The sequence below is a fragment of the Bubalus bubalis genome, chromosome 17, assembly GCF_019923935.1.
Source record: "Bubalus bubalis isolate 160015118507 breed Murrah chromosome 17, NDDB_SH_1, whole genome shotgun sequence".
Lineage (NCBI taxonomy): Eukaryota > Metazoa > Chordata > Mammalia > Artiodactyla > Bovidae > Bubalus > Bubalus bubalis.
The window spans coordinates 4,429,195-4,452,981 of NC_059173.1; the positions used below are offsets into that span (position 1 = coordinate 4,429,195).

The window sequence follows — 23,787 nt, forward strand, 5'->3', positions numbered from 1 at the left end:
GTGGGGGTGGGGCAGCGTCCCCAAGCGGGGCGAGTCGCCCCAGGGGACTGGGCTGGGGGTGCGAGGTCCTGAGAGGGGAGACCTCCCGGCCCGGGGGCGCGTCGCTGAGGAGCCTGAGGAAAGGATCTGAGGCACTGAGGCAGAGAGGGCGCCGGCCGGGGGCGTCGCGGAGGGGCCTGAGGAGAAGGGCCGCCTAGTCCGAGGGGCGTCGCTGAGGGGCTGGAAAAGCAGCCCCACCAAGCAGGGGCGAGGGAGTTGGGGCCCCGGGCGGGCTCCGCGAGGGACAGGCGGCGGCGGGGGGCTCGCTCACTCACCGGGTCCGGGGCCAAGGCCGGGGCTGGGCGCGGGCCGGGCGGCCAGCGTGAGCGCGGCGGCGGAGAGCAGGGCGAGGCGGGCGGCGGGCGGCGCCATGGGCCGTCAGTGCGGGGCCCCGGGGCGCGGCCCGGGGGAGAGGGGGCAGCGCAGGGAGCCGGGGGCGGCCATGGGAGCGGGACGCTGGGCTTGAGCGTGGCCCCGCCCCGGCCCGCCCTCCCCAGCTCCGCCACCGCCCCGGCCGCCCCGGGACCGCCCGGCTCAGCCGCGAGGCCCGAGGGGCGGAGCCGACGGCGCCCGCCCGTGCCTGCCACTCACGCGCCAGGACCCGCCCACATCCCCCCAACTGCACCTGGCCCCGCCCACCGGCGGAGCATTCACTTGGCAGATTCGAGGGGCGGGACCTACAGGTAAGGGGCGGGGCTTAGGGCACCGACTCCGAGTCCCCGAGTGGAGGTTTGACCCGGCTGGACCGGGCCGGGCGCCCAGTGACCCCTGCTCCACCCTCGCTCGGGTCGCGACCCACACGCGGGCTCAACCGCAGCCGTAAAAATCAAAACAGCACTTTGCAAACCAATTTTCTTTGCTTGGCTCATCGCAGCGGTTTTAAAAAGGGTGCTCTGGAGTCAGCCTGACCGGATTCATATCCCACTTGATCACCTGTAAGATCTTGAGAGTGAAAGTCGCTCAGTCGTGTCCGACTCTTTGCAACCCCATAGACTATGCAATTCTCCAGGCCAGAATACTGGAAGTGGGTAGCCGTTCCCTTCTCCAGGGGATCTTCCCAACGAAGGGATCGAACCCAGGTCTCCCGCATTGCAGGCGGATTCTTTACCAGCTGAGCCACCCGGGAAAGGGAAAATAGCTCTCTTATTTCAACTTCTTCATCGGTTAAACGGGGGCGTTGATAACAATTACTCCCAAAGCGGTGGTACTAACGAGAAAATGCGTGGAAACTTTTACACACATATAGTAGGAGCTTAGAAAATGTTGAGTTCTTTTCACCATGCCGATTCTTGCAGGCACAAAAGAGGCAGCATACTGAGCCCTGGTTCCGAATCCTAAAACACATCTTTTGTCAACTAGGGTAAGTTCCCGGCTCTTAGTCATCTGCAAAATAGAAATAATAAAAGGCCCTCACAAAATTAGGTTAGATTCCATAGAAACAAGTGAAGCTCCCGACCCAGAAGTGGGTGGGGCCGACGGTGCTTTCTCAGACACTTGGATCCCCTGGCGCAGAAAGCGCGTGGCGGCTCTGGGCCCCCGTGTGGCCGGCCCATTGCTCCTCACTCCCCGGCAAGGTCTTCCCTGCCCGCCCCAGGGTCTGTGGTAGGCCCTTCTCCTACCCCGCACTTCCCTAGGCAGAAATTTTCCTCCGGCTCCCGCAGAAAGCGCCGCGGCAACGCCCCGCAGGGCAGGTCCGGGCGATGCGCCGGGAGTTTTTAAGTCCCTGGTACCAGACTTGCAAGTGCGGGCCTGCGCCAGGCGCGGCGGCGGAAACGTCCGCCCTCTCATGCAGACTCGCAGCGCCCTGAGCGGAGCTGGGCTCTCCCCGGCCCTCAGGCTCCCAGCGGGCTTTAGGGACACCGTCCCCTGTGCCCCCTAACGCCCCGGGGGCCGTCCCCTCGCCTGCCACTTCGCCCCCAACCATCCCCCCTACCCCGTCCCAGCTGCTTCCAGAGGCGCCCCAAAGGCGCACCTACCTCCCACGACGCCTCTGGGCTCCCTCCTTCTCCACCCACACGACCCAGCGCCCCGACAAGAGTCATCTTGTTCAGTCATTGTTTTCCCTGTGTCATTCCCGAGGTGGAGACTCCTCTGGGCTCCTTGGAGCAGGGGGCCGCCCCTCTCCCAGGTTCCCAGAGACACTCCCTCCACGTCCCACCTGGTGTCTTGCACTTAATTTACCCTCTGTCTTCTGCACCATTTCTGGTCCTTCCCCACCTCCAAAATTGCCTCCTGTAACACAACCTGGGAATCCTTCACCTCTGAACGTGCACCCTCCCAAGCAGGAGCCGCTTGAAGGAGAACAAAATGGGGGAGATTCAGGTAGAATGATCAGCACAAAGTGAGTACTTAGGGAAGGGGATCCTTCCTTCCTTCAACAAATGCTAAGTGAGGAGTCTGTCAAAAGCACCAAGATAAGAACTTACAGTCTGAACTGACACTCATACAGAGGGGAGAGGCTGGGAGAGAACCAACAGGAAGATAATGTGATTTTCGGAGATCACCAAGTAGGACAAAGACCAGAAAATGATGATATTGACAGAGGATGCTCTGTGGAGTGTTTTAAACAGTCCGCTAGGGGATGGTTTTAGCAAAGCAGGACACAGCTCTCTATAGTTTATGAGGTCCTTTCACATCTCATCCTAGTTTCAGAAGAGGAAATAAGAAGGGCAGACAGGGGTTTCAAAATCAGGTTTATTTGGCCAAATCTGGGGATTTATGCCTCATGGTAGTAGCTCCCATCTGTCTTACTGTCCTGCAGAAAGGCACCCCTGCTGACTGGATGTGCCAGTCTGCTCTCTTGGCCTTGTGTAACCAGAATGGGCTACAGTGAGAGATGAAAATGTGGGGTCCCTTTCTTCAAAATGAAGAATTTCCAGATAGCAACAATAGAACATTAAACCAAGCCTGGGGTCCTCCTAAGCTTGAAGGCCTGTGTCATCAACTACACACAGCCCTGGAATGTTGCAAGCCCCAGAAAGCTGGCTTGTACAACAGAACTGAGAAATAATGTGCAAGCCCCTGCCCCCACTGGCTGCCATGAGAAACATCCCTCTAGCTGTCCCCAGGCCTCCCTCCCCTCTTTTCCAGCGTAAAGCCCAGCACAGGTGATGGAAACAGCACACAGAGACTAAAAATACAGCCAAGCAGGTCTAGGTCAGGTCACGTAAGGGCTCAAGGTCTTTGCTCAATTATGTGGTCCGGGCCCTGGCAAGGAGCTGCCTGAGATATTCATTTCAGTGCTTCACATGCCTCAGTCCTTAAGCAGCTTTATTTCATGGAAAGAGTGAGGACATTGATCGTAGCCCCTGGGCCTCCAGGAAGAGGCTGGTGTCTGTCTGCTGGCTCTGCATTCAGGCCCTTGGATTCCTCCTGAGGGCAGCAGGAAAAATCTGAGTGGTCTCAGCTGGTGGAGTTTGGGGGATCCTGGTATCTTTGAAACTCCAGCTGGGATGATTTCTGCTCAAAGGGCAGTCATGCTGTGGAGAGAGCATGAGATGAGAAGTCTGGTTATAATAACAAGAATAGCAGGCGTTCACTGAGGATTTTACTGAGCTCTCGGCAGGGTGCAGGGTTTGTCATCATATTGCATGTATGACAGTCACCCTACAAGGGAGGCAGCCTTACCAGCCCCCTCATACAAAGATGGTTAATGGCTTGCCCAAAGGTCGCCTAGTGGCGGAGCTGGGCTTTGACCCCAGTGGGACTTCAAGACCACACACCTCATCACCCACTGTGGTGAAGTGCCTTCTTGTCTTTGTGGCTTCTAGCAACCAATGCTCCCTGAGTGGTCCAGGGCTGGGATTAGGGTGAGGTAAGTGAGGCATTGGCTTTAAGCACAAGATTTAAGGGGGCCCCCAAACCCAGGTGGTGCTAGTGGTGAAGAACCTGGCTGCCAGTGCAGGAGACATAAGAGATGCGGGTTCGATTCCTGGGTCAGGAAGATCCCCTGGAGAAGAGCATGGCAATCCACTCCAGTATTCTTGCCTGGAGAATCCCATGGACAGAGGAGCCTGGTGGGCTATGATCTGGTGCTGCTGGTGCTGCTGCTAAGCCGCTTCAATTGTGTCCGACTCTGTGCGACCCCAGAGATGGCAGCCCACCAGGCTCCCCTGTCCCTGGGATTCTCCAGGCAAGAATACTGGAGTGGGTTGCCATTTCCTTCTCCAATGCATGAAAGTGAAAAGTGAAAGTGAAGTTGCTCAGTCATGTCTGACTCCTAGCTACCCCATGGACTGCAGCCTACCAGGCTCCTCCTTCCATGGGATTTTCCAGGCAAGAGTACTGGAGTGGGGTGCCATTGCCTTCTCCGGGGCTACGATCTACAGGGTCGCAAACAGTCAGACACAACTGAAGCGATTCAGCTCCAAACTCAGTAATCAAGATAAATATTTAATCAAGTTTAAAATATATTAAATATATTTAATGGACTGTATTTTTGAAAATTATTTTATCTTTGGCCTTGCTGGGTCTTTGTTGCTGCAGAGACTTTTCTCTAGTTGTGGAGACTGGGGGCCACTCTCTAATTGCAGTGCGTGGGCTGCTCACTGCTGAGGCTTCTCTTCTTGTGGAGAACAGGCTCTAGGGCTCATGGGCTTCAGCTGTTGCAGTTCCCAGGCTCTAGAGCAAGGACTCAGTAGTTGCAGCGCACAGGCTTTATTGCTCCTCGGCATGTGGGATCTTCCCGGATCAGTGAGTGGACACTTGTCTCCTGCATTGGCAGGCGATTCTTTACCACTAAGCCACCAGGGAAGCCCTGGACTGTGTTTTTATGTACTTTTTAAATTAAAAAAAAAAAAATTTCTTGGCTGTGCCGTGTTGCGTTGGGATCTTAGTTTCCCCAACCAGGGATTGAACCTGTATCCCCTACATTGAAAGCACAGTCTTAACCAGTAGACTGCCAGGGAAGTCCCAGTGGATTACATTTAAATGCAATATTTTTAAAAACTCTAAATGAATGCCCAAAAAACTCATGAACAGAATCTTAAATTTTTAAATAAAATCAGGATCTCGATTCCTGATTTTCCTTTAGTCTCAGGCTCATCTCAGCACAGTACTGTTACTGACCCTGTCTCCTAGCTTCTGAGTCAGGCAACTAGTGATGGAGAAGAGACGCAGTAGTTTTTCTTTTCTGATGGAGGTGAAGGGAGAAAAAGAATTTGGTTTTGAACACAATGAGTTAGAGATGTCTGTGGGCCATCTGGTGGCCACGTCTGAGAACCCAGAGCCAGGTGAGAAGGGGTTGGCAGGGTAGGCAGGACACCCTCATCTCACATACTTGGCCATGAGAGGTGTGTGTACGGCACATGTGGTCTAAATCACTGGTCCTCTGAGTTTGCATCACGGCTCAGGAATCTACAAATTCTCTCATCCAGAGTTTCTCTCTTCTTTCCTAAAACTTCTACATCACGAACTTCAGATGTGTTCCCATATGGGTGTGGAAGTTTACTTGCTTGGGTGTTAAAAACATCTTCTGCGGAAATTAAAAACAACTAAATTCCATTAGAATTTGAGGATGGGGCATGAAGGAGGAAGAGGAGAATTCATATGAATTGGCTCAATTTCCTCTTTATTCACCAACCCTCCAGAAAGAGAATAGGAGCTAAGAAAAACTACAAAGAAGAAGAGGGGTAGTAAAGAAGAAAAAGAAAGAAGAAAGATTAATAGAGCTAAAAATACAGTGAGGAGAGCCTGGCTAAACATCAGAGAAGAGCAGATGTGTTTGCAAATAGAAGCGGTGATTTAGATATGTCAAGAAGAAGAGTTCCAAAGGATGGGTGGAAAGTAAAAGTTATTTAGACTTAGCTCAGCACATAAAAAAGGTTCATTGGCCAATCAAACTGAGGGACAGATCTTTCCGCAACACGGAAGCCCTACGGCCTCAACCCCAAGTTCTCTGGACCAAGGGTTGGCACCAACGATGGAAACTCTTGCCATGGTTTCAGGACCCTGGACCAGATGCAGTCTTTCCATCCTGATTTCATACTTCTGAACAACCTTCAATGGAACAACCTCTGTTAATGACTAGTTACTTTGTTTAATGTATCCTCATATACCCACTTCCCTGTGCACCTAACACAGCAGGGGACATTCGAGACAACTTCTAAAACCAGGGGGAGAAACTTCCCTGGTGGTCCAGTGGCTAAGACTCCGTGCTCCCAATGCATGGGGCCTGGGTTCAATCCCTGGTCAGAGAACTAGATCCAACATGCCGCAACTAAAGATTGCATATGGCACAATGCAGACTGAAGATCCTGTGTGCAGCAATGAAGACTTTGGGCAGCCAAATAAATAAGTTTGTTTGTTTTTAAAGAAGACTGTTGGTACCATTTTGTGAGATGATGTTGGTAAAGAGTCTAGAACCATGCTTTGGACTACAGTGAGCATTCAATCAAAACAGGTTTTACAGAAATAGGAGCAATCAGTTCAGTTCAGTTGCTCAGTCGTGTCTGACTCTTTGAGACCCCATGAATTGCAGCACGCCAGGCTTCCCTGTCCATCACCAACTCATGAGTTCACTCAAACTCATGTCCGTCAAGTCGGTGATGCCATTCAGCCATCTCATTCTCTGTTGTCCCCTTCTCCTCCTGCCCCCAATCCCTCCCAGCATCAGAGTCTTTTCCAATGAGTCATCTCTTCACATGAGGTGGCCAAAGTACTGGAGTTTCAGCTTTAGCATCAGTCCTTCCAATGAACACTCAGGACTGGTCTTCTTTAGGATGGACTGGTTGGATCTCCTTGCAGTCCAAGGGACTCTCAAGAGTCTTCTCCAACACCACAGTTCAAAAGCATCAATTCTTCAGCACTCAGCTTTCTTCACAGTCCAACTCTCACATCCATACATGACCACTGGAAAAACCATAGCCTTGACTAGATGGACCTTTGTTGGCAAAGTAATGTCTCTGCTTTTGAATATGCTATCTAGGTTGGTCTTAAGTTGCCTTCCAAGGAGTAAGCGTCTTTTAATTTCATGGCTGCAGTCACCATCTGCAGTGATTTTGGAGCCCCCCAAAATATATTCTGACACTGTTTCCACTGTTTCCCCATCTATTTCCCATGAAGTGATGGGACCGGATGCCATGATCTTAGTTTTCTGAATGTTGAGCTTTAAGCCAACTTTTTCACTCTCCTCTTTCACTTTCATCAAGAGGCTTTTTAGTGCTATAGCACACGTCAAATTACTCTGAATTATTGGTAAAGAACATGAGGATTACTTTTGGGGCAGTGTCAACTGAAGAAGACAGATTTAACAGAGCTTGAAGAGTATGTATCAGCTGCCATCTGTGTGAAGAGCTCTGTGCTAGAAAGAGATTCTGAGAGGCAGAGCAGTGTTGCTCAGTGATTGAGTCAAAGGCCCAGGAAAGTAAATACATTTGAGTGTTTGGAACGAGGTGGTGAGGAAAAGTCAACCTCAAGACGGGAAAGGAGCGAAGGGAAACAGAGATGCGGTTCCCTGTGTCTTGCCCTCCTGTTCCCACAATGCGGAATAAAGGCAGACCGTAGCCCCAGAGCCAGGTCGCACTTCTCCGGGGCTCACCAACTTTGAAAGGATGCCTGCCTGACCAACCTCCAGACGTTCACAAACCCTTCCCAGAGACAAACCCTTTCTGATGCCCTGCTCTAAAACTGACCCACCTCTCAGGAGGTGAGGCCAAGGCTCCGCCACTGAATGGGCCCCATTGTCCTCCTGAGCCTCTGTGGGTCCAGATGCCAGTGGCCTGGAGGTGGTTCCATGGCAGCCTGCGGTGCAGTCTGCCTGCAACTTTGATTCACTCCGGGGACAAAAACAAAAACAAACAAACAAACAAAAATCAAACAGGCAACACATGTGATTCCAGGAACTTCTGCCAGACTCATGCTCTGTTTTTCCATCATTTTGCTCTCCTCCTCCCCCTGGGGAGGGAGCCTCCTTTGGCATTCTGCACATGAAATGTCAAAACCCCCAACGGGGCGAGCACCTGATAAGGAGCTCAGCATTGCCCAAGAGTTCCCAGGAAGAGGCGTCTTTGTTCTTGTTTCAAGCCCTTGACACTGCTAACAGCTCTAATTACTGCATTTGCCATGGGATGTAAAATAAAACCACATTCCAGAAACCATGTAGTCTCCCCGGGAGAGACACGCGGGCAGAGGTAGGTGCCCAGGGCTGCAGGAACGTGTTCTTTCATTTCTGGTCCCTAACCTTGGCAGCCGTTCTGAGAATGTAACAGTACCTTCTTTATGTGCACGGAGAAGGGCCCTTGTGCACAGGTAAAGATACATCTCTCTACCTGTACCCACAAATCTGGTCTGCATATTTGAGTATGCTGCGTGCAGAGGGTGCTTCTTAAGAATGTCAGGACCTTCAAAATTCACCCAAGCCATTTTGGGGGAGAAGAGGGCTAGAGAAGTTCCTGAGGCTGTAAGCACAAGAAGATAGAACTTCTTCCAACATAAATCAACTATAAAAATCTGATGATGTAACACCCACCCACACCCACATCACAAACCAAAGTGACATCATAAATACTAGAGATAATGGTTCAAAACTGCCTGTATGAGAGCCAAAATCGAAACAAACAGCAGTTTGCCCATGCGTGACTGAGGCAGAGAAAGACAGGTGATAGAAATATTAAAACAAAGCAAAACAAAACAAAAAACAAAAGAGAAAAAGGGAAAAGAAAATACACATTTCTTCCCCCTACTAAGCTAGCTAAAATAAAGTTTAAGGCAACTGAAATATGGTAAGGTGATTTTATTTTATTATAGATGACATTTCTTAGAAAGCCAGGTCTCTTTTAAGTGTGTGATTCTAATCTCTCCAAATTGTTCTCTTGTTCTTGGCTGGTCCTGGGGAATGGAGGCCAGCATCATTTACATTGTGCTTTTGCCTTTATAGACCCCAGAGTATATTTCCCTGCTTAGCAGCTTTTCTTGGCTCATGGCAGTCTGGTTAGAAGCGATTTCAGGACTTGGCGGGATTTTTACCTGCTGTCATTTCTGGGTTGCAGCAGAGTTGAGAACTGGCTACAGCTCTATAGGCAGCTCAAGTGATCCTGTCTCCCATTCCTCTCCCACTGTGGTTTCCCTTAGCTTTCCAGGAGACAGAAATTGCTTTTAATTCCTTATAAATGCTCCCCAACCCTCCCTCCACTTCCAGTGCAAGCATGCTATGTTTGAGAACCTGACCATCACTGTGACGTTGTGAAGTTACTATTGCTTTCCTACTTGGTACAAAAGGCTTTGGTGAGCAGGAGAGAGGATATGTAGAAAGGTTTCTAAGAGTTTTTGGGGAAGGAATGGTCTTTAAAAAGATGTTAGTACTTTACCTCCAAAATAGACCTTCTAGTCTCAGCTTGAGAATTGGTCTTTTTTATTCCTCTTTCCCCCTTATGATTCTAGCATCCAATCTATGTGAGACGAGACCCCAGCATCCCTGCCTATGGACTCCGACAGTCTATCTTACTGAACACCAGGCTCCAGGACTGCTATGTGGACTCGCCAGCTCTCACCAACATCTGGACAACCAGAACATGTGCTGAGCCGAACACCACTGCCCCCACACCAGGTCCCACCTCTTCTTGGGAAGTTGTAAAGGAGCCAGCAATTGCCAGTTCCTTCTCCCTGGTGAAACTGGTGCTCAGGCGACAGCTGAAGGAGAAATGCTGCCCAGTGCCACGCAAGTTTGGAGATGCAAAACCCTCCAAGAGATTAAAGCCCAGGGACGATACAACAATGAAAACCACCCAGCAGGGCGGAACAAGAAACTCCATCAGTTCCAAGAGCAAGCAGCCAGCAGGGCAGCAGCCAGGCTTGCTCAGGCGCAGGAAGCTTGCAGGGGGCGTCAACGAGGTAGGAGAGGGCCGGTGGTGGAGGAAATGTGACAGAGTGGGAAGAGGGAAAGGTGAGCTAGGGATTCCCACGAAGAAGAGGAAATCCTGAAGTTAAAGATGGCATGCGGGGGTCGCGGGCAGTTAGGATGGGGGTGGGGGGGTTGATATAGCAGAGAGAATACGAGATCCGGGGTCATGCCTATGTATCCTCTGCCCAGCTCGAGAGGAGGACAAAGTGGTTTTCAGAAGCAGAGACAAAAAGAACTTGATGTGAAGGGAAAATGAAGATGAGAAAGGCTCAGAGACACATGCCTGAACCCCAGAGCTGAGCCACAGATCTAGCTATAAATCTGAACATGAAGACCCTGGCATCCAGAGGCCTGATAGGAGTCCAGCTCTGTTACTCCATGGTGGCCAGCAGAGCTCAGGAGGCACTGTGTGGGAACCTGCTCCATAGCACAGGGAGCTCAGCTTGGTGCTCCGTGATGACCTAGAGGGGTGGGATGGCAGTGGGGTGGGGGTGAGGTGGGAGGGAGGTCCAAAAGGGAGGGGATGAATGTGTGAATATATATCTGATCGACTTCATTGTACAGCCGAGACCAATACAACATTGTAAAGCAATTATGAAGAAAGTGAAAGTGTTAGTCACTCACTCATATCAGACTCTTTTCGACCCCTTGGACTGTAGCCCACCAAGCTCCCTGTCCTTGGGATTCTCCAGGCAAGCATACTGGAGTGGGTTGCCATTCCCTTCTCCAGGGGATCTTCCTGACCCAGGGATCAAACTCAGGTCTCCTGCATTGCAGGCAGATTCTTTACTGAGCCACCAGGAAAGCAGGGTAATTATATTCCAATTAAAAAAAGAATGCCTCCTGGAGCTAGTCACTCAGGGTTCTGATCCCAAATCTGACTGTAATTGGCTTTTGTCATCTATAAAACGGGGATTGACAGCCCTTTCTTCATAGGGTTTCATGAGAATGAAATGAGTTAGTACACGCAAACGGTGTTTGAGCCGAGGCTGGCGCTGAGTAGATGCTTGGGGTCCTGTGTGGCACTCTGTAGGTGACAGCCGTGGCCCACCCAGTGGCCGTGTGGCCTTGGGCAAACCCATTCCCAGATCCTTGCCTTTAGAGCCGTCTCCCGCTGACCTTCCAGTGTGGTGGCGAATCGCTCGCAGAGGCGTCCCTGAAGGAATTCAGTAAAGTAGAACATGCTAGACAATGTTGGTTGTGGCTGTAACCAAGACTGGGGACACAAATCCCAGATAATTATTCTGAGCTCCCTTCTCAAGTTTTAGCTTTGACTTCTCTGCTTTCTTCCTGGCTAGAGTAAAGAGGGTTCAAAGGAGAAAAAAGCGACGGTCTGCCAAGATCTTGAGAGCAGATATGCTGAACATGTGGCCGCCACCCAAGCGCTACCTCGGGACATGGGGACAGCGTCCTGGAAGGGCCGAGCCTCGCTTCCCGAAACCAGGAAGAGGCAGCAGTTGTCCGAGGACGCATTAGTCATCCATGGCCTCCCCACTGAGAGCTACCGGGCTCTGTACCATTCTGTGGTAGAGCCCATGCTGTGGAATCCTTCTGGGACCCCCAAGAGGTACAGCCTGGAGCTGGGCAAGGCCATCAAACAAAAGCTCTGGGGGGCTCTGTGCAGACAGGCTGCCGTCCCCGAAGACGCTCAGGACCCGCTGCCGGGCAGGAAGCGGCTGGAAGACCACGAGGAGCCTGTTGAGGAGGCTGTACCCAAGAAATAGCTCAAGAGGGAGAAATAGGAACTGGAGCTCACAGGATTAGGATGTTCTCTGCTGGATGTCTGAAAAATAAACACCGCTTTGCACCTTCCACATGATCTCAGAGCGCTTTACAAATCAGTGACTACCTTCCCCGGGGCAGGGGGGAAGCAAGCTTGGATCGGTAGGAGATTCACTTTAGATGCAGGGCCCCCTCTCCACCTTCAGGGTTTGGTCATTCCCAGGCTGGACACTTAAGCCTTTTTCCTACAAGTCCCTTTTCCTTAGAGAGGGGCTGGAGGACCTCAGTCTTCCAGGTAGGAAAAGGCCTGGCAGGTGAAGTCGATGGTTACATCCAGCCTATGGTCCCCATTTTTAAAAAGTAGGCTCCTGGGATTCGCCCTCCCCTGCCACACACACACAGGGCTGAGCAGAAAACTTGCCACCACCACCAGGGACATACTCACAAATGCTCGCCCGGGACATCACCTGGATCCCCAGTTACCTGAATTCTGTTTACACAGAAGCCCCCGTGGGTGACAGGCACTGCTTCACGCACAGGTCACCTTTGTGGCATCTGTAAGACCTTTACCAAACAGAGCGACGACAGAATGTAACACATACTTGATAAAATTGTATTTTTTTTTTACAGTCATTTGTACAATTTGTTACAAAACCATAGAAGACTACAACTTGTTTTAAATCATTTTTGGTCGGCAAATATGTAAAATCTGTGTGCAATTATCATGTATTTACAGGGCTTCATGTTAGTCATTTTCAATGATTATTCCAACAATGTCACACTCTCAACATAAGACATGGCTTAAGATAAATATATTAGTAAATAAATATTCTGAGAACATATTTCCATAAATGAAATGTGCTGCTATACATATACAGAATATACATAAGTTGTTTTCTAGCCTTTAAAACATTTTTTAAAAATGGTAATGTTGGAGAAGGAGCCCTTAGACAACTTTATTACAAAATCTTTACAGCAAAAGTCTTTACAAAATATCTTTTAAGTGCTACGGGAGAAATATTTTTTTAAAAAAACATTTTAAAATAGTGCCTTGTTAGACCAATACAATAGAGTTTATATAAAGAATAGAAAAAGGCAGTTCTGTGTAAAAAATAATACTCTTGATTAGTAATTATTTTTTAGACCTCATTTTAAAAGCATTAGTCCTGCATGAGCTTTGAGTAGGGGCTAGCAGCACATTAGGGAGGGTGTGGGCTGTGGGCAGCAGAAGGAGCTTTATAAAATGGTGTGGGTTAGGGTCAGGGTCAGGGTCAGGGTCAAGGCAAGGGAGAGGCGAAGAGACGGAGAGATAAGGCCAGCATCCCAGGGCTGTGGCCACAAAGAGGTACCTAGTGGTCCAGAACTCCCCAACCCCCATTTTTCACTGGTTCCAGCACTCTTCAATCTACAAGGCTGCCCTACACCCAAGGCTGGGCCATCGGACCACACCCAACAGTCACATTCCTGCTCATGGGTATGTGTGTGTTGGGGGTGGTTCTCCATGGAAGATTCGAGGCTTCCAGTTTCCACGTCTACATAACCCCCACATGCCCCGGAGAGGCCACTGAGAAAAGATACTTATCATTATTGGAGTCTTACGACTTCAAAGAAGACAGTTCTTTTGACTTGAACGTGAGGCAATATAGTCGGGTTATTATGCTTTGTGACCCAACACAGATTTAAGACAATGGTTAGAGATTTCAAAGTCTGAAAAATTCATTGTTCTGTTTCTACCACCCTATAAAATATGAAAATTAGATGCATTTCTTTTGCCATCTGTAGTTACTGCTCTTTTCAAATGAAAATTGGACACATTTATTCTAATAAGCCCAGTTGAAGCCACATGTTCTCCTCATCCATTTATTGCTTAAGGCTGTTGAGGAGTGGTTTGTTTTTTCCCAGTCGGGACTAAAGCAAGCCACTTTGGGGGAGGTCGGCTTTCAGACAAAGAAGAGAATATGCACTTGAAGGCATTAAAAACAAACAAAAAACAGAAAACCACAAACAAACAGAATCTCAACAATGAGAAGCTGCTTTTTGTAGTTCATGTTAGAAGCCCCCACCCGTTCCCTATGCAAGTTGCTGTCCTCTGCAGCTGCTACTCTCCGCCCCAGGAATAAAGGCGGCCCAGATCACACATTACCCGCTCAGGCGCTGCCCACACCCTCACCAACAGGTGCGCCAGGCACAGGTGGGGCTGGGGGTGGGGGTGGCCCCAGAGGGATGTCGCACGGCGGAGGCTGGGGGACAAATCTCACCACAGCGAGCCCCTTAATGGGCAGATGGCTCAATCGCTTGATGCTGAGATTTCTTTCTGACAAATCCTGGCCGGAAGTAAGCAGATGTCCTCACCACAGGCTGGGCTTTTTAAGAAAGGGATTCAATAAGATTTTCATTCAAAATGTTCTGGTGCAGACCCTGGGCTGACCTCCCCTGGGGTAGATTAGAGAAGAGTCTTACAGCCCCCTGGCAGAGGTCTCCACTTCCCCACCTATGTGGGGGCCAGGACTCAAGGTTCTATTCGGCAAATGAGCATTTCAGATGACAACAAACACCTGCTGAATAAATGAACAAGCAGAAATGACCAGAAGAGTTAGCAGACACAAGGGGTAAGGTGATTAGTTTCCTTAAAAAAAAAAAACAAAAAAAAAAACACTTTTTTTTTTTTAAGGACAAGAAATACATTGGACAAACAGGTTAATGATCCCTGATCTGAAACAGCTTTAAATAGATTCTCCCTTTTAAAACGGAAACATCTTTTAAAAAACGGTTTGGGTTTTTAAACTCTCCCTCCCTCTTAAAACGACAACAACAAAAGAAAACGAAAGGCTGGGACAATATACAAAAACCTACCCTTTGGGGCTAAACTATCTGATAGTCTCTTTCTCTCTGTCTCATGGAGAATCAATACATACATAATAGTGCATTAGGTAGAAAGGATAGTAGACATTTGCAGGCGAGATGAGCAATTTCAGCCATGAGGCAGAGGGCTGAACAACCCTGAAGCAATGGGATGGGAAACTTTCATACGGAGCTCAGACCCTATGGGGTCCCTGCCACGCGCCCCTAGGAAGATATCCCAAAGTCGGAACAGTCCGGGCGCGTGTCCGCGCCCGCTGAGACGCATGCACACAAGCCCACTCTGCGCCAGGGTGCCCTCCATCCCTCCCCTCCCCCAACTTGGGTCAGACACCGAGGCTGCAAAACCATGTACATTCATTCCTCCTGGGTGTCTGTCCCCACACCCCACATCGAACCATCTCTGCAGCCAGCGGCGGGAAGCCCAAGATCAGGGCTCTGTCCTACCTAGGACGCGGACCAGGGGGGACAGCCTGAGCAGAATCGTCCCTGTCACCCCGGGGCTTACGTAGCAATGGCTTGTCCCGACTCCCCAGTGCGGCAGACCTTCCGCCCGACCCCCGGCTGTTGCCATCATCGGCCTGCAGGTACGGGCTGGACAGGCCTGGCTTCCGAGGAGGCCTGACGCTTTGTACGTTGGGATTTGCCACGAGAAAGAAAGAGGCAGCATTGCATTGTTCCTCAGAGTTTGTACCCATATCAGCTAGCTTTACTTCAAGTTTCTGGTTCATTTTCTAAGGCAGGTGTAGCCCTGAGCTTTTCAAAGGCCTGAGCTCCCTCCAGGGAGACAACAGTATCTACACATGATGTGGTTCAATTAATGCAGCAGTGATTTTTTTTTTTTTTTTTTTCCAGCAAAAGTTGGCAGTTAGGGTTCTTTAAAATATATATTTAAATAACTTTTTACACTTACATATAATATCTTAAAAAAAAAAAAAGGCAGAGAAGTCAATCCCACACACCTCAGAACCCCAAGCACACACACTTTACAAAACAGAAGAGTAACATGTTATCAAAGAGGCAAAAGACTCAGAATTTTGTCTGTTGGTTTGTTAATGGGGGTGGGGGGGTTGCCACAGGTGGCTCACATTTTGGGTTGAGAAGGAGGGCTCTTTTTATTACCACTTTTGTGTTTGTCAAAGCTAAAAAAAATTTTTTTTGTTGTTTGTTTTCTTTTTTCTGTAGGAAGTCAGAGTTTGGAGTCTCCATACAGTTCCCATTTCCAAGGAAGAGTTCCTTCGGAGCTCAGGCTCCAGGGCTGCCGCTGTCCACCGGGCGAGATATCAGTCCTGGGAGAGAGAAAACCACCATCAGGGGAGGGGGCCGGCCCCGCAGCCTTTGGGCACCATGTGCGGGGACCAGGCAAGGGACCCAGGGGCCCATCCCCTGGGGGCGCTTAAGCCGAGATCTGCAGGAGAGAAGCGGCAGAGGCACCTGGGGGCTGGGACCGCCTGGCATGTTAGGGGAACAGGATGGGGGCACGGGGCGGATGACTTCATGAACAAGGAGGGAAGCAGGAGGTGGTCAGAGGGGTTGGCAGGGCCTGATCAGCTGGGAGAGGGGTCTACAGTTCTAAAATTCAGAGGGTAATGGCAAGTCAGTGAGGGGTTTTCTGGTGTAAAGACAGACTTAGTGTTTAAAGAGAGACAACTGTGGCGCCGACGTGGAACAGAGGACAAGATCAGCCAGAGGAGACCAGTCAGAGGGCTACTACCCTCACCCTGGAGAGAGCGGATGGGCCTGGCTGCGGACAGCGGGTGGGGAGCAGCGGAGACCCTTGTGGGGTTTACTATGCAGATGGAACGGTCCCGGTGCTAGGTGCTAGGCTGCCCACCGTTCGCCCACTCCTGAGACAAAATGTTTGGAAACATTATCGCAGTTTGACCATGTCTGCTCAACCTCATAGTAAAAAATCTGGACTAGAATTCTGCATGTCTTTTAGCTAAGTTTCATTTTTCTGGGGATTCCCCTTTCTGGATGAGGGGCAAACCAGCACACAGGGTTCTCACAGACAGACCGTGGAGTCCAGGACCCCGAAGCAGGAGGGGCAGGGCAGGCTCAGGGCTGGGGCATCCGGGTGGGGAGCCCTGGAGGAGAGGGTGCAGAGGGTTGGGTGGGCTGCATACGGGGCATCTGGGGGAGAGGTGAGGGATGCACAAGGCCCCCAGGTCTGGAGCACAGAGGAGGGGTAGGTGGGGGAGTACCACCTGTAAATCACCAGGTACGGATGGGGTTTAAAGCCAAGCGCACCAAGAAAAGTCACCCAGGAAGTGACCATGGGGAGAGAAGACCCCAACCCGGGCCTGCTGTCACCGTCCGCTCTCACCTGCAGCCTCGGGGGCTGTGGCGCTGGACTCCCGAGTGTCCCGGAGAGCTCTGGGGGAGCTGGCCCCGGGGGCTCCCACATCCTCCGGAGGGCAGCCAGGTGGCCGTGGTGCCCTGGCCGGGCAGCACAGAACCCGTTCTTCTTGGGCTGCTCCCAGGCTCCTGTGGGGCCACAGGGCATCCGGACCAGGAAGCGTCCCCCCCCACGGGCCAAGGCCACGGGTCCCCTGGCAGTTGGAGGGCAAGCCCAAGTCGCTGTCCACATCCTCCGGAATGATGGGGACGCGCTGGCTCAGGTCCCGGGCCCCGGGGTGACAGCCGACCGGGGGCTCCTGGGCCAGCGTGTACTGCACGCGCACCGAGCAGTCCTCGGTGTAGCAGCCGCCGCCCCCGCGGCCGCGGGCCACCTGCTTCTCTTCATAGAAGCAGCAGGGCAGGCCCTCGTACTTCACCCCGTCCGTCCTGGGCAGATGGTCCGGGTGAAGGCCGTACAGGCCCTGGGAGCTCGCGGGCTGTGGCTCCCCGCCCGGGGGGCCGCACCCCTCACAGGGCGGGGGGCCCAGGTACAAGGCGCCACCCCCGGCCGCCCCCGCGCCGGGCTCTGGGGCGGGGGCCGGGGGCTCGCAGCAGCAGGTGCACGACGGCCCCTCTCGGGCCCCCTTCCAGGTCCTCCTGAGGTCCGGGGCGGCGCCGGGAGAGGCCTCGAGCCCCCCTTGTGAGGTAGAGCTGTGGGGCCCCCGGGGCTCCAGGGAGGAGCTGCTGCTGTAGTTCATCTCCAGGCTGCAGGTGGACAGCTGGTCCCCCGAGGCGGAGGCCGAGACCGAGGCGGGCCCGGGCCAGGGCTCCCCACGCGCGGGGCCGGGGCCACGGGCTGCCGCCGGGGGCTCTTCGGGGGCCGGGGAGCCATCGAGGCGCACCACGGGGCCCCGGCCCGAGCCCCCCACATCGCCGGCGCGACAGGGGCTGCGGCTACGGTAGACGAAGGGGTCGTAGTCGCTGCTGAGCGAGCTGCGGAAGGTGGAGCAGCTGCCGTACACGCCCTGGTTGCTGACCTCCGTGCAGTCCACCACCGAGTCGCTGGACGAGCAGCGGCACTGGCCCGAGCTGCCGCTGCTGCTGCTGCTACTGCTGCTGTCGCTGCCCGGGCCGTCGGCCAGGTAGCCGCTGCATACCGAGCGGTGGCCGTGGTAGCAGCTGAAGCTGGATGCGCTGCCGCTCTCCAGGGGCGAGGCCGGGGCCGCGGGCGCGAAGAGCAGGCTGCCGCCGCCACCGCCACCCGGGGGGAAGGCCCGCGCCGGGCTCCCGGGGGCCAGGCTGGGGGGCGGCTGCCCCTCGGGCTCGGGGTAGCTGAGGCCCCGGAAGTAGTAGTGCTGGTACATGGTCTCATACTGCGAGAAGCAAGCTGCCTTGGAGAAGCTGCGGCCGCCGAACTTGGGCCTGCGGAAGGGGGGCGCGGGCGAGTAGGGCCGGTGCTCCAGGCCACAGCGGTGCGCCGCCAGGCCGTGGTCCAGGTGGAGGGGCGGGTAGCCGCGGATGTAGGCGGGGGTCTGCGGTGAGAAGAGGCCTTGCTCCCCGCGCCGGTCCACGGTCAGCAGTGTGACCGGATTCCCGTGGGCGTCCATGCTGGTCCTCGTGGGGTAGGTGGGCACGGCGCCGGCCCTGTGCACGCGGCCCGGGTGGTGCACCGGCAGGATCACCCTCTGCTGCCGCCCGCGCGCCAGGCTGCTGGTCTCCACGCACACGCCGCTCGGGTTTCCCTTTTGTTCTGGGGAGAAGCGCAGGAAACAGGTCAGCGGGCGGAGTTAGAGGGGCAGACACCGGCAGACTGAAGCAGTTGGCACCGGGGGGTTCTGACCCATTCTAAGCTCCCACCAAACCCGGCCATGCGGGCAGAAGCCTCATGCTTCTCCACTCTCAGGGTGGTCACTCCTATTAGGGTCCATCTCCCACATCCCAGCTGCTCTGAGTGACAAGAGCCTCCAGAGAGCAACCGAGACCGGAGAGGAAAGGCCCTGACCCTCTTGGAAAAGCGGCTACGGGGAGGGCACCCTGCCTTCTGGGCCCTCAGGCTCCCCCACAGTGACACAGCATCATGTCACCACTCTTGTCCTGCTTAAGAGACTGTGGGCCCGAGGCCTGGAGAGGCCAGGGGCCTGGTCCAAGGTCAGGAACCCAGTTGTGTCAAAGCCAGAGCTCAGACCCAGGCTGACCCTCCAGCAGACCTCCCCAGGCCCCCCGGTGCCTCCAGGTCCTGGCGGCAGTGCCTTGGTGGTCTGCCAGCTCACCAGCCCGTGGTGCCCGTCCTGCTCCCACTAGGCACCTGGGAAAGACAGTGCCTCTTGGCAGGGACAGGGGCAGCGGAGCGTTACCTATGATGTTGTGTCGACAGTGGGGGCAGGTGTGGTGTTGCAGCAGCCAGGGGTCTACGCACTTCCTGTGAAAGCGGTGAGTGCAGGGGATGACCCGCAGTTCCTGGGGCAGGAGAGAAGACACAGAGCCTGAACGTGGGCCCGGGCAGAGGGCGGTCGCACATGCTTCTTTCTTCCTGTGGGGCCGGAGTGGGCCAAGGAGCCCAGTGCACCGTGGCGGTGCTGAGGCTCCACCATCCCCATCTTTGGCTCCAACCACGGTGCTTGGTGTCAAGGGAGGAAGTAGGCTCCCTTCTTGCCTCTGGAGGAGGGCACTCACATTTGGGCCACTCACACAGGCCCGCCAGAGCCGTGTGCTCGCACAGGCTGCTCAGCCTGGGGCGTGAGGGACAGCTAGGTGCGCTCCAAAACCTTTTGCATTTCTGGGATGGTGGCTGGCTCTGGATACCCAAAATGAGGTGGGTAGAAAGGACGATGCCTGGGATTCATGACTGACAGGTGGGACAGAAAAGGGGCAAAGTTGTCCCACCTTTCCCTTCATGGACCCTCAACATTCACCTGAGGACACGTGGTCTGTAACAAAACTCCCAACATGGAGAGGAGGTGATGGGGTTCTGAGGCAGGCAGAAATGCCCCTAAAGTTCCTGCGCCCAGAGCACCCTCTGGACTTGCCACTTTTGATTTTCCATTCTCGGACCAGCTAACCATAGTCACATTCCAACTAACCCCTAAGGCTGTGCCTGACCGTGACCAGAGTCCTACCTAGATTTTCTCACGTGACCTTGGTGATTACTGGGAGTTCAGGCCAGTCTTGGGCTCGTGTCATAAGCAGAGACACAGAGAGTAAAGTTACTTGCCCAAGATCGCAGAGCTAGAACCCTCCTGGGCCCAGATGAGAGCTCAAGCAGTCTGCAGGTAGAGACTGTGTGAGACCATTCATTTGAAAGCCTCTGTAAAACCTTGTTTTTCATCCAACAGTCTACACAGTGGCAGGACACTTTCATCAAAGGGGCGTCAAATGCCTGCAACTAATTCTGAAGTGGTTTGCCCCCTTACTCCCTCAAATGTGTGTATTTACGTGTGTTTCTGCCCGGAAGGAAATGAAGCAGATGTACGAAGTGACTCTCAGTGAATGATAACAGCGTTCACTGTATGCTTCTTGCAACTTTTCTGAAAGTTTGAAATTTTCACAAAAAAAGCTAGAAGGACAAAGGAGACATCACATCCTTTGTCCTTACTTTCTTTTTTTTTTCCATACCAACCTGGCTTGTGCGATCTTAAATCCCCAACCAGGGATCGAACCTGAGCCCCTGGCAGAAAAAGCGTGGAGTCGTAACCACTGGACCACCAGGAGAGTCCCTTCCTTTGTCTCTTTATAAGTTAAAATGAGTGTAAGTGTTCCACACAGCTTTCAGGAGAGGACTGTATGAAGCTGAGTCCCAGAGTTTTCAGATGAGCAATGCGAAAATTAAGTCTTGCTGTTGTTCTGTCACTAAGTCATGTCTGACTCTTTCCTTTCCCTGAGTTTGCTCAAACTCATGTCCACTGACTCGGTGATGCTATCCAACCCTCTCCTCTGTTGCCCCCTTCTCCTACTGCCCTCAATTTAATAAGTGTAAATTAATTAATTTAAATTTAATTAATTTAAGAAGCTCCCCACCCCTTGTGGCTCAGCAGTAAAGAATCTGCCTGCCAATGTAGGAGACCAGGGTTCGATCCCTAGGTCAGGAAGATCCCCCAGAGAAGGAAATGGCAACCCACTCTAATATTCTTGCCCGGGGAAATCCCATGGACAGCAGAGGAGCCTGGTGGGCTACAGTCCATGGGGTTACAAAGAGTCAGACACGACTGAGTGACTAACACTTTCACTTTCTTCAAATGTAAATTAACTGTAAATATTCCTAAAACCAGAGTTACATAGATTGCTGATCAACTTGTGTTCAGCCAGGTCCCTGGGAGAGAGTGTTTATGCATGTGGCCACCCCCTTCTGGGGGGGACAGCAGTTGCAAGGTCTCAGGATGCCCCCGGGACACTTGGCAGGCTCAGCCCTTGTCCCACAAGGCTGTGGGGAAGGCCCGTGGGGCCTGTCCTTCCGGGTCCCGTGCGCCCTCTGCGGGCCAGTCCCTCTCATCCTCGGCTCGTCCCCACGGGGCCAGGCCCCGCCCCCGCCATTACCTCCCCGTCGATGTACTTCTCCAGGCAGATGGCACAGTCAGACGTGGAGCTGCTGCTGAGTGTGTCCAGGGCCCCGCAGCTCCCCTCCCGGCGCCCCTTGCTCTTGGAGTTGAACTTCCTGGTTTCCATCTTCTCCAGGGCCTGCACAGCCAGCCTGTTCATGGAATTCTGTGCAGCAGAACGTGGCCCGTGTGAGGATCTGGGTTGTGTTAACAGTGGCGGTCACCCCCCGGGGGGCCACGGTCAGCCTAATGCTAGTCTCCATCCGGCCAGGACAGACTGCTGAGGAATCACTAAACATGGAGAGACCACGGCCCAAGAGCACAGGTCTTCCAGACTCCCGAGTGTCCACCACATTGGCCTAAGCAGCAGATCCGGCAGAGGTCTGCTTGAGTTATTTGGCCAAGTCTCCTCTGGGCTAAGGGCTCCTCCCTTCACTGAAGAACGTCCCGAGGGCCAGTGAATAACTTGTGGGGGTGCTCTGCACTTGGCAGACTGGACGTGCTCGACAGACACCAGCTGCTGCTCTGTTGCTGATGGCCCACCTGACCCTTGGCGCTGTGTCTCTCTGGGGACATCACACTGCTACACCCCTGAGAGTCTGGACTCCTGAGTGTCCCTCCATTGCCCTCTGCCCCCAAACAGTTCCTTCCTGTAACCACGCAGTGCTGTGTCAGCCGGGGCACTAGCATGGCTCCTCTGTTCATTGAGAATCGCCTGGAGAGCTTGGTAGATGCAGATTCGGACACAATAGGTCTGGGGTGAGGCCTGAGACTCTGCACGTCTCCCAAGCTCCCAGGTGATGCTGAGCCTGCTGGTCCCCTGATCATATCTGGGGAGCAAGACTCTCGGGCTCCATGTTAACATTCAAACATTTTTTTGGAAAAACCTGTGGCTGGAAACAGCACCAGCGCTTGACCCTTGTATTGAGAGGACCGGCCTTTTTGGAACAGAAACAGCTCAGTGCTCTGAGCTCCGCTCTGGCTTTTCTCCATCTTTGCTGACTCTGGGCCAGCAGGGAAGAGGCTGCAGTGACGGGGCAGGACCCTGCCCTGGTCTGCACTGGCAGCGGGGCCTCGGGGATGAAGGTGATGGGCCGCTCTGGGGCCATTACCTGACTGCGTCGCTGCTTCAGCTTGATTTTGACAAGGAGGATGAGGCAGACCAAGGAGACCACGACGAAGAAAGCCAGGAATATCCCCATATCGAAGTACTCAGTGGGTTGCTGGAACAGAAGAGACACAGTGAGTCACGGCGCTCTTTAGCCTGGGGATGGGCATAGGCATTGGGTTGGCTCTGGGCAGCGGAGGGATGGAGCCTCTGGGCTGCGTTTCCCCTCCTTTGTGGACACACCGGGGCTTCTGCTAACAGGCGCCCTGTGCGCTCTCCGGGCCCAGGGAGTGCCTGCAGTGCGGCCAGGGGAGGCCTGCCGGGGTCTTAGCCAGGCCTCCTAACAGCTGGGAGAACTCTACTCACTGAGCCCAGCTCCCTGCGGAACAGTGCAGAGTCCGCCGTACCCGGTGGGAGAGGCCCTTCCAAATAAACACAAATATCACATTTATGGGACAAAGGAGTGAGTGTCATGTTTTGAGGGAACAGTGATTACTAACCGTATAATTAATGGTTTACAACAACTCAGAAAATTGTACGCTGCTTCCACAAATATCAGCTTCTACTATAGTGAGTCATATTTACCAAAGTGCTCTTTTTTCCTTTTAAAAAGCAGCCAGCAAGTCAGTTCTTCTGCAAACTCCCTCTGGTTTTAGTTCTTACCTTTCCCTCATGGCATACAGCCTCCTAAAACCTTACAGCCACCTGATCTGGGACGTGCATTTGGCCCGCTGGAGTGGAGTTTTGCTCACTGAATGCTACGAGCATCTGGGTATTTTTTGTGAAAGGATCCTTCTTTATGTGAATATTCCAATATTTGGGAAGAGGAAATAAACCATCTATGGAGCACCTGTCCCAGGTTCCTAGAATCTTGAGCCTGAGGTTGGGCAGAGGATGCCAGCAGCATGGCTTTAACACAACTATAAGAGAAGCCTAGAAGACAAAGCTGTTCATTAACCACCTGGAGGTCGTGAGCTCCGATCCCAGTTGAAAGCTTACATTTCCAGATTCTAGTCCAGGTTAGGGAGTTTCGGTAATGCACTTGCCCCACAGGAAGGAGGAAGCACAGGCTTTATCCTCTTAGTGAAGATGCATGGGAGGAGGGAGACCCAGGAAAAGCAGCTGAGGGTAGGGCGCCCTTCCCTTCAGTCCTTAGTCAGCTTTTCATGGGAAGATGGGGCAGAAGAGAAAAAGGGACAGGAAGTCACCCACAGGGGACGCCAGGTGCAAAAGACACCTGGTCACAAGTCATCTATATCTGGAAAGGCTTTTCAGATGCCCTCAAGTAGAACTGGTAATCTCTCCCTGGCCTCCGGGCTTACATCTGCTACAAACCTGCAGGTCCCTGG

The 23,787-nt window shown here is 53.0% G+C and overlaps 3 protein-coding genes across 4 annotated transcripts in view; 1 reads left to right on the plus strand and 2 right to left on the minus strand.

The window, feature by feature from the left end:
* The window catches only part of KREMEN1 (kringle containing transmembrane protein 1), a 54,302-nt gene extending 53,876 nt beyond the window's left edge, over positions 1–426 (minus strand). Inside the window, exon 1 of the mRNA XM_025267411.3 lies at positions 315–426. Within this exon, the coding sequence (XP_025123196.1) occupies positions 315–411 (97 nt within the window). The 5' untranslated portion in view covers positions 412–426. The remainder of the gene's footprint in view (positions 1–314) is intronic.
* C17H22orf31 (chromosome 17 C22orf31 homolog) lies at positions 410–11,779 on the plus strand. Its single transcript, XM_045163180.1, has 5 exons — positions 410–416; positions 537–722; positions 1,701–1,780; positions 9,418–9,867; positions 11,176–11,779. The coding sequence occupies exons 1-5, from the start codon at positions 410–412 to the stop codon at positions 11,599–11,601; spliced, it is 1,149 nt and encodes a 382-aa protein (XP_045019115.1). The 3' UTR covers positions 11,602–11,779.
* Positions 11,780–12,191: 412 nt separating this feature from the next.
* The window catches only part of ZNRF3 (zinc and ring finger 3), a 145,366-nt gene continuing 133,770 nt past the window's right edge, over positions 12,192–23,787 (minus strand). For both annotated transcript variants that reach the window (XM_025267412.3, XM_006080960.4), the window contains exons 5-9: positions 22,443–22,553; positions 21,329–21,496; positions 19,153–19,255; positions 16,785–18,548; positions 12,192–15,747 (exon numbers count right to left, since the gene is read on the minus strand). In XM_025267412.3, the coding sequence (XP_025123197.3) occupies positions 15,704–15,747; positions 16,785–18,548; positions 19,153–19,255; positions 21,329–21,496; positions 22,443–22,553 (2,190 nt within the window). In that variant the 3' untranslated portion in view covers positions 12,192–15,703. The remainder of the gene's footprint in view (positions 15,748–16,784; positions 18,549–19,152; positions 19,256–21,328; positions 21,497–22,442; positions 22,554–23,787) is intronic.

Excerpts from the sequence above, each read along its gene's own strand:
- C17H22orf31 (XM_045163180.1), top strand. Across the intron at positions 1,781-9,417 it reads CCCTGGTACCAGACTTGCAA|CATCCAATCTATGTGAGACG; the intron begins GTGCGGGCCTGC and ends TTATGATTCTAG. Across the intron at positions 9,868-11,175 it reads TTGCAGGGGGCGTCAACGAG|AGTAAAGAGGGTTCAAAGGA; the intron begins GTAGGAGAGGGC and ends CTTCCTGGCTAG.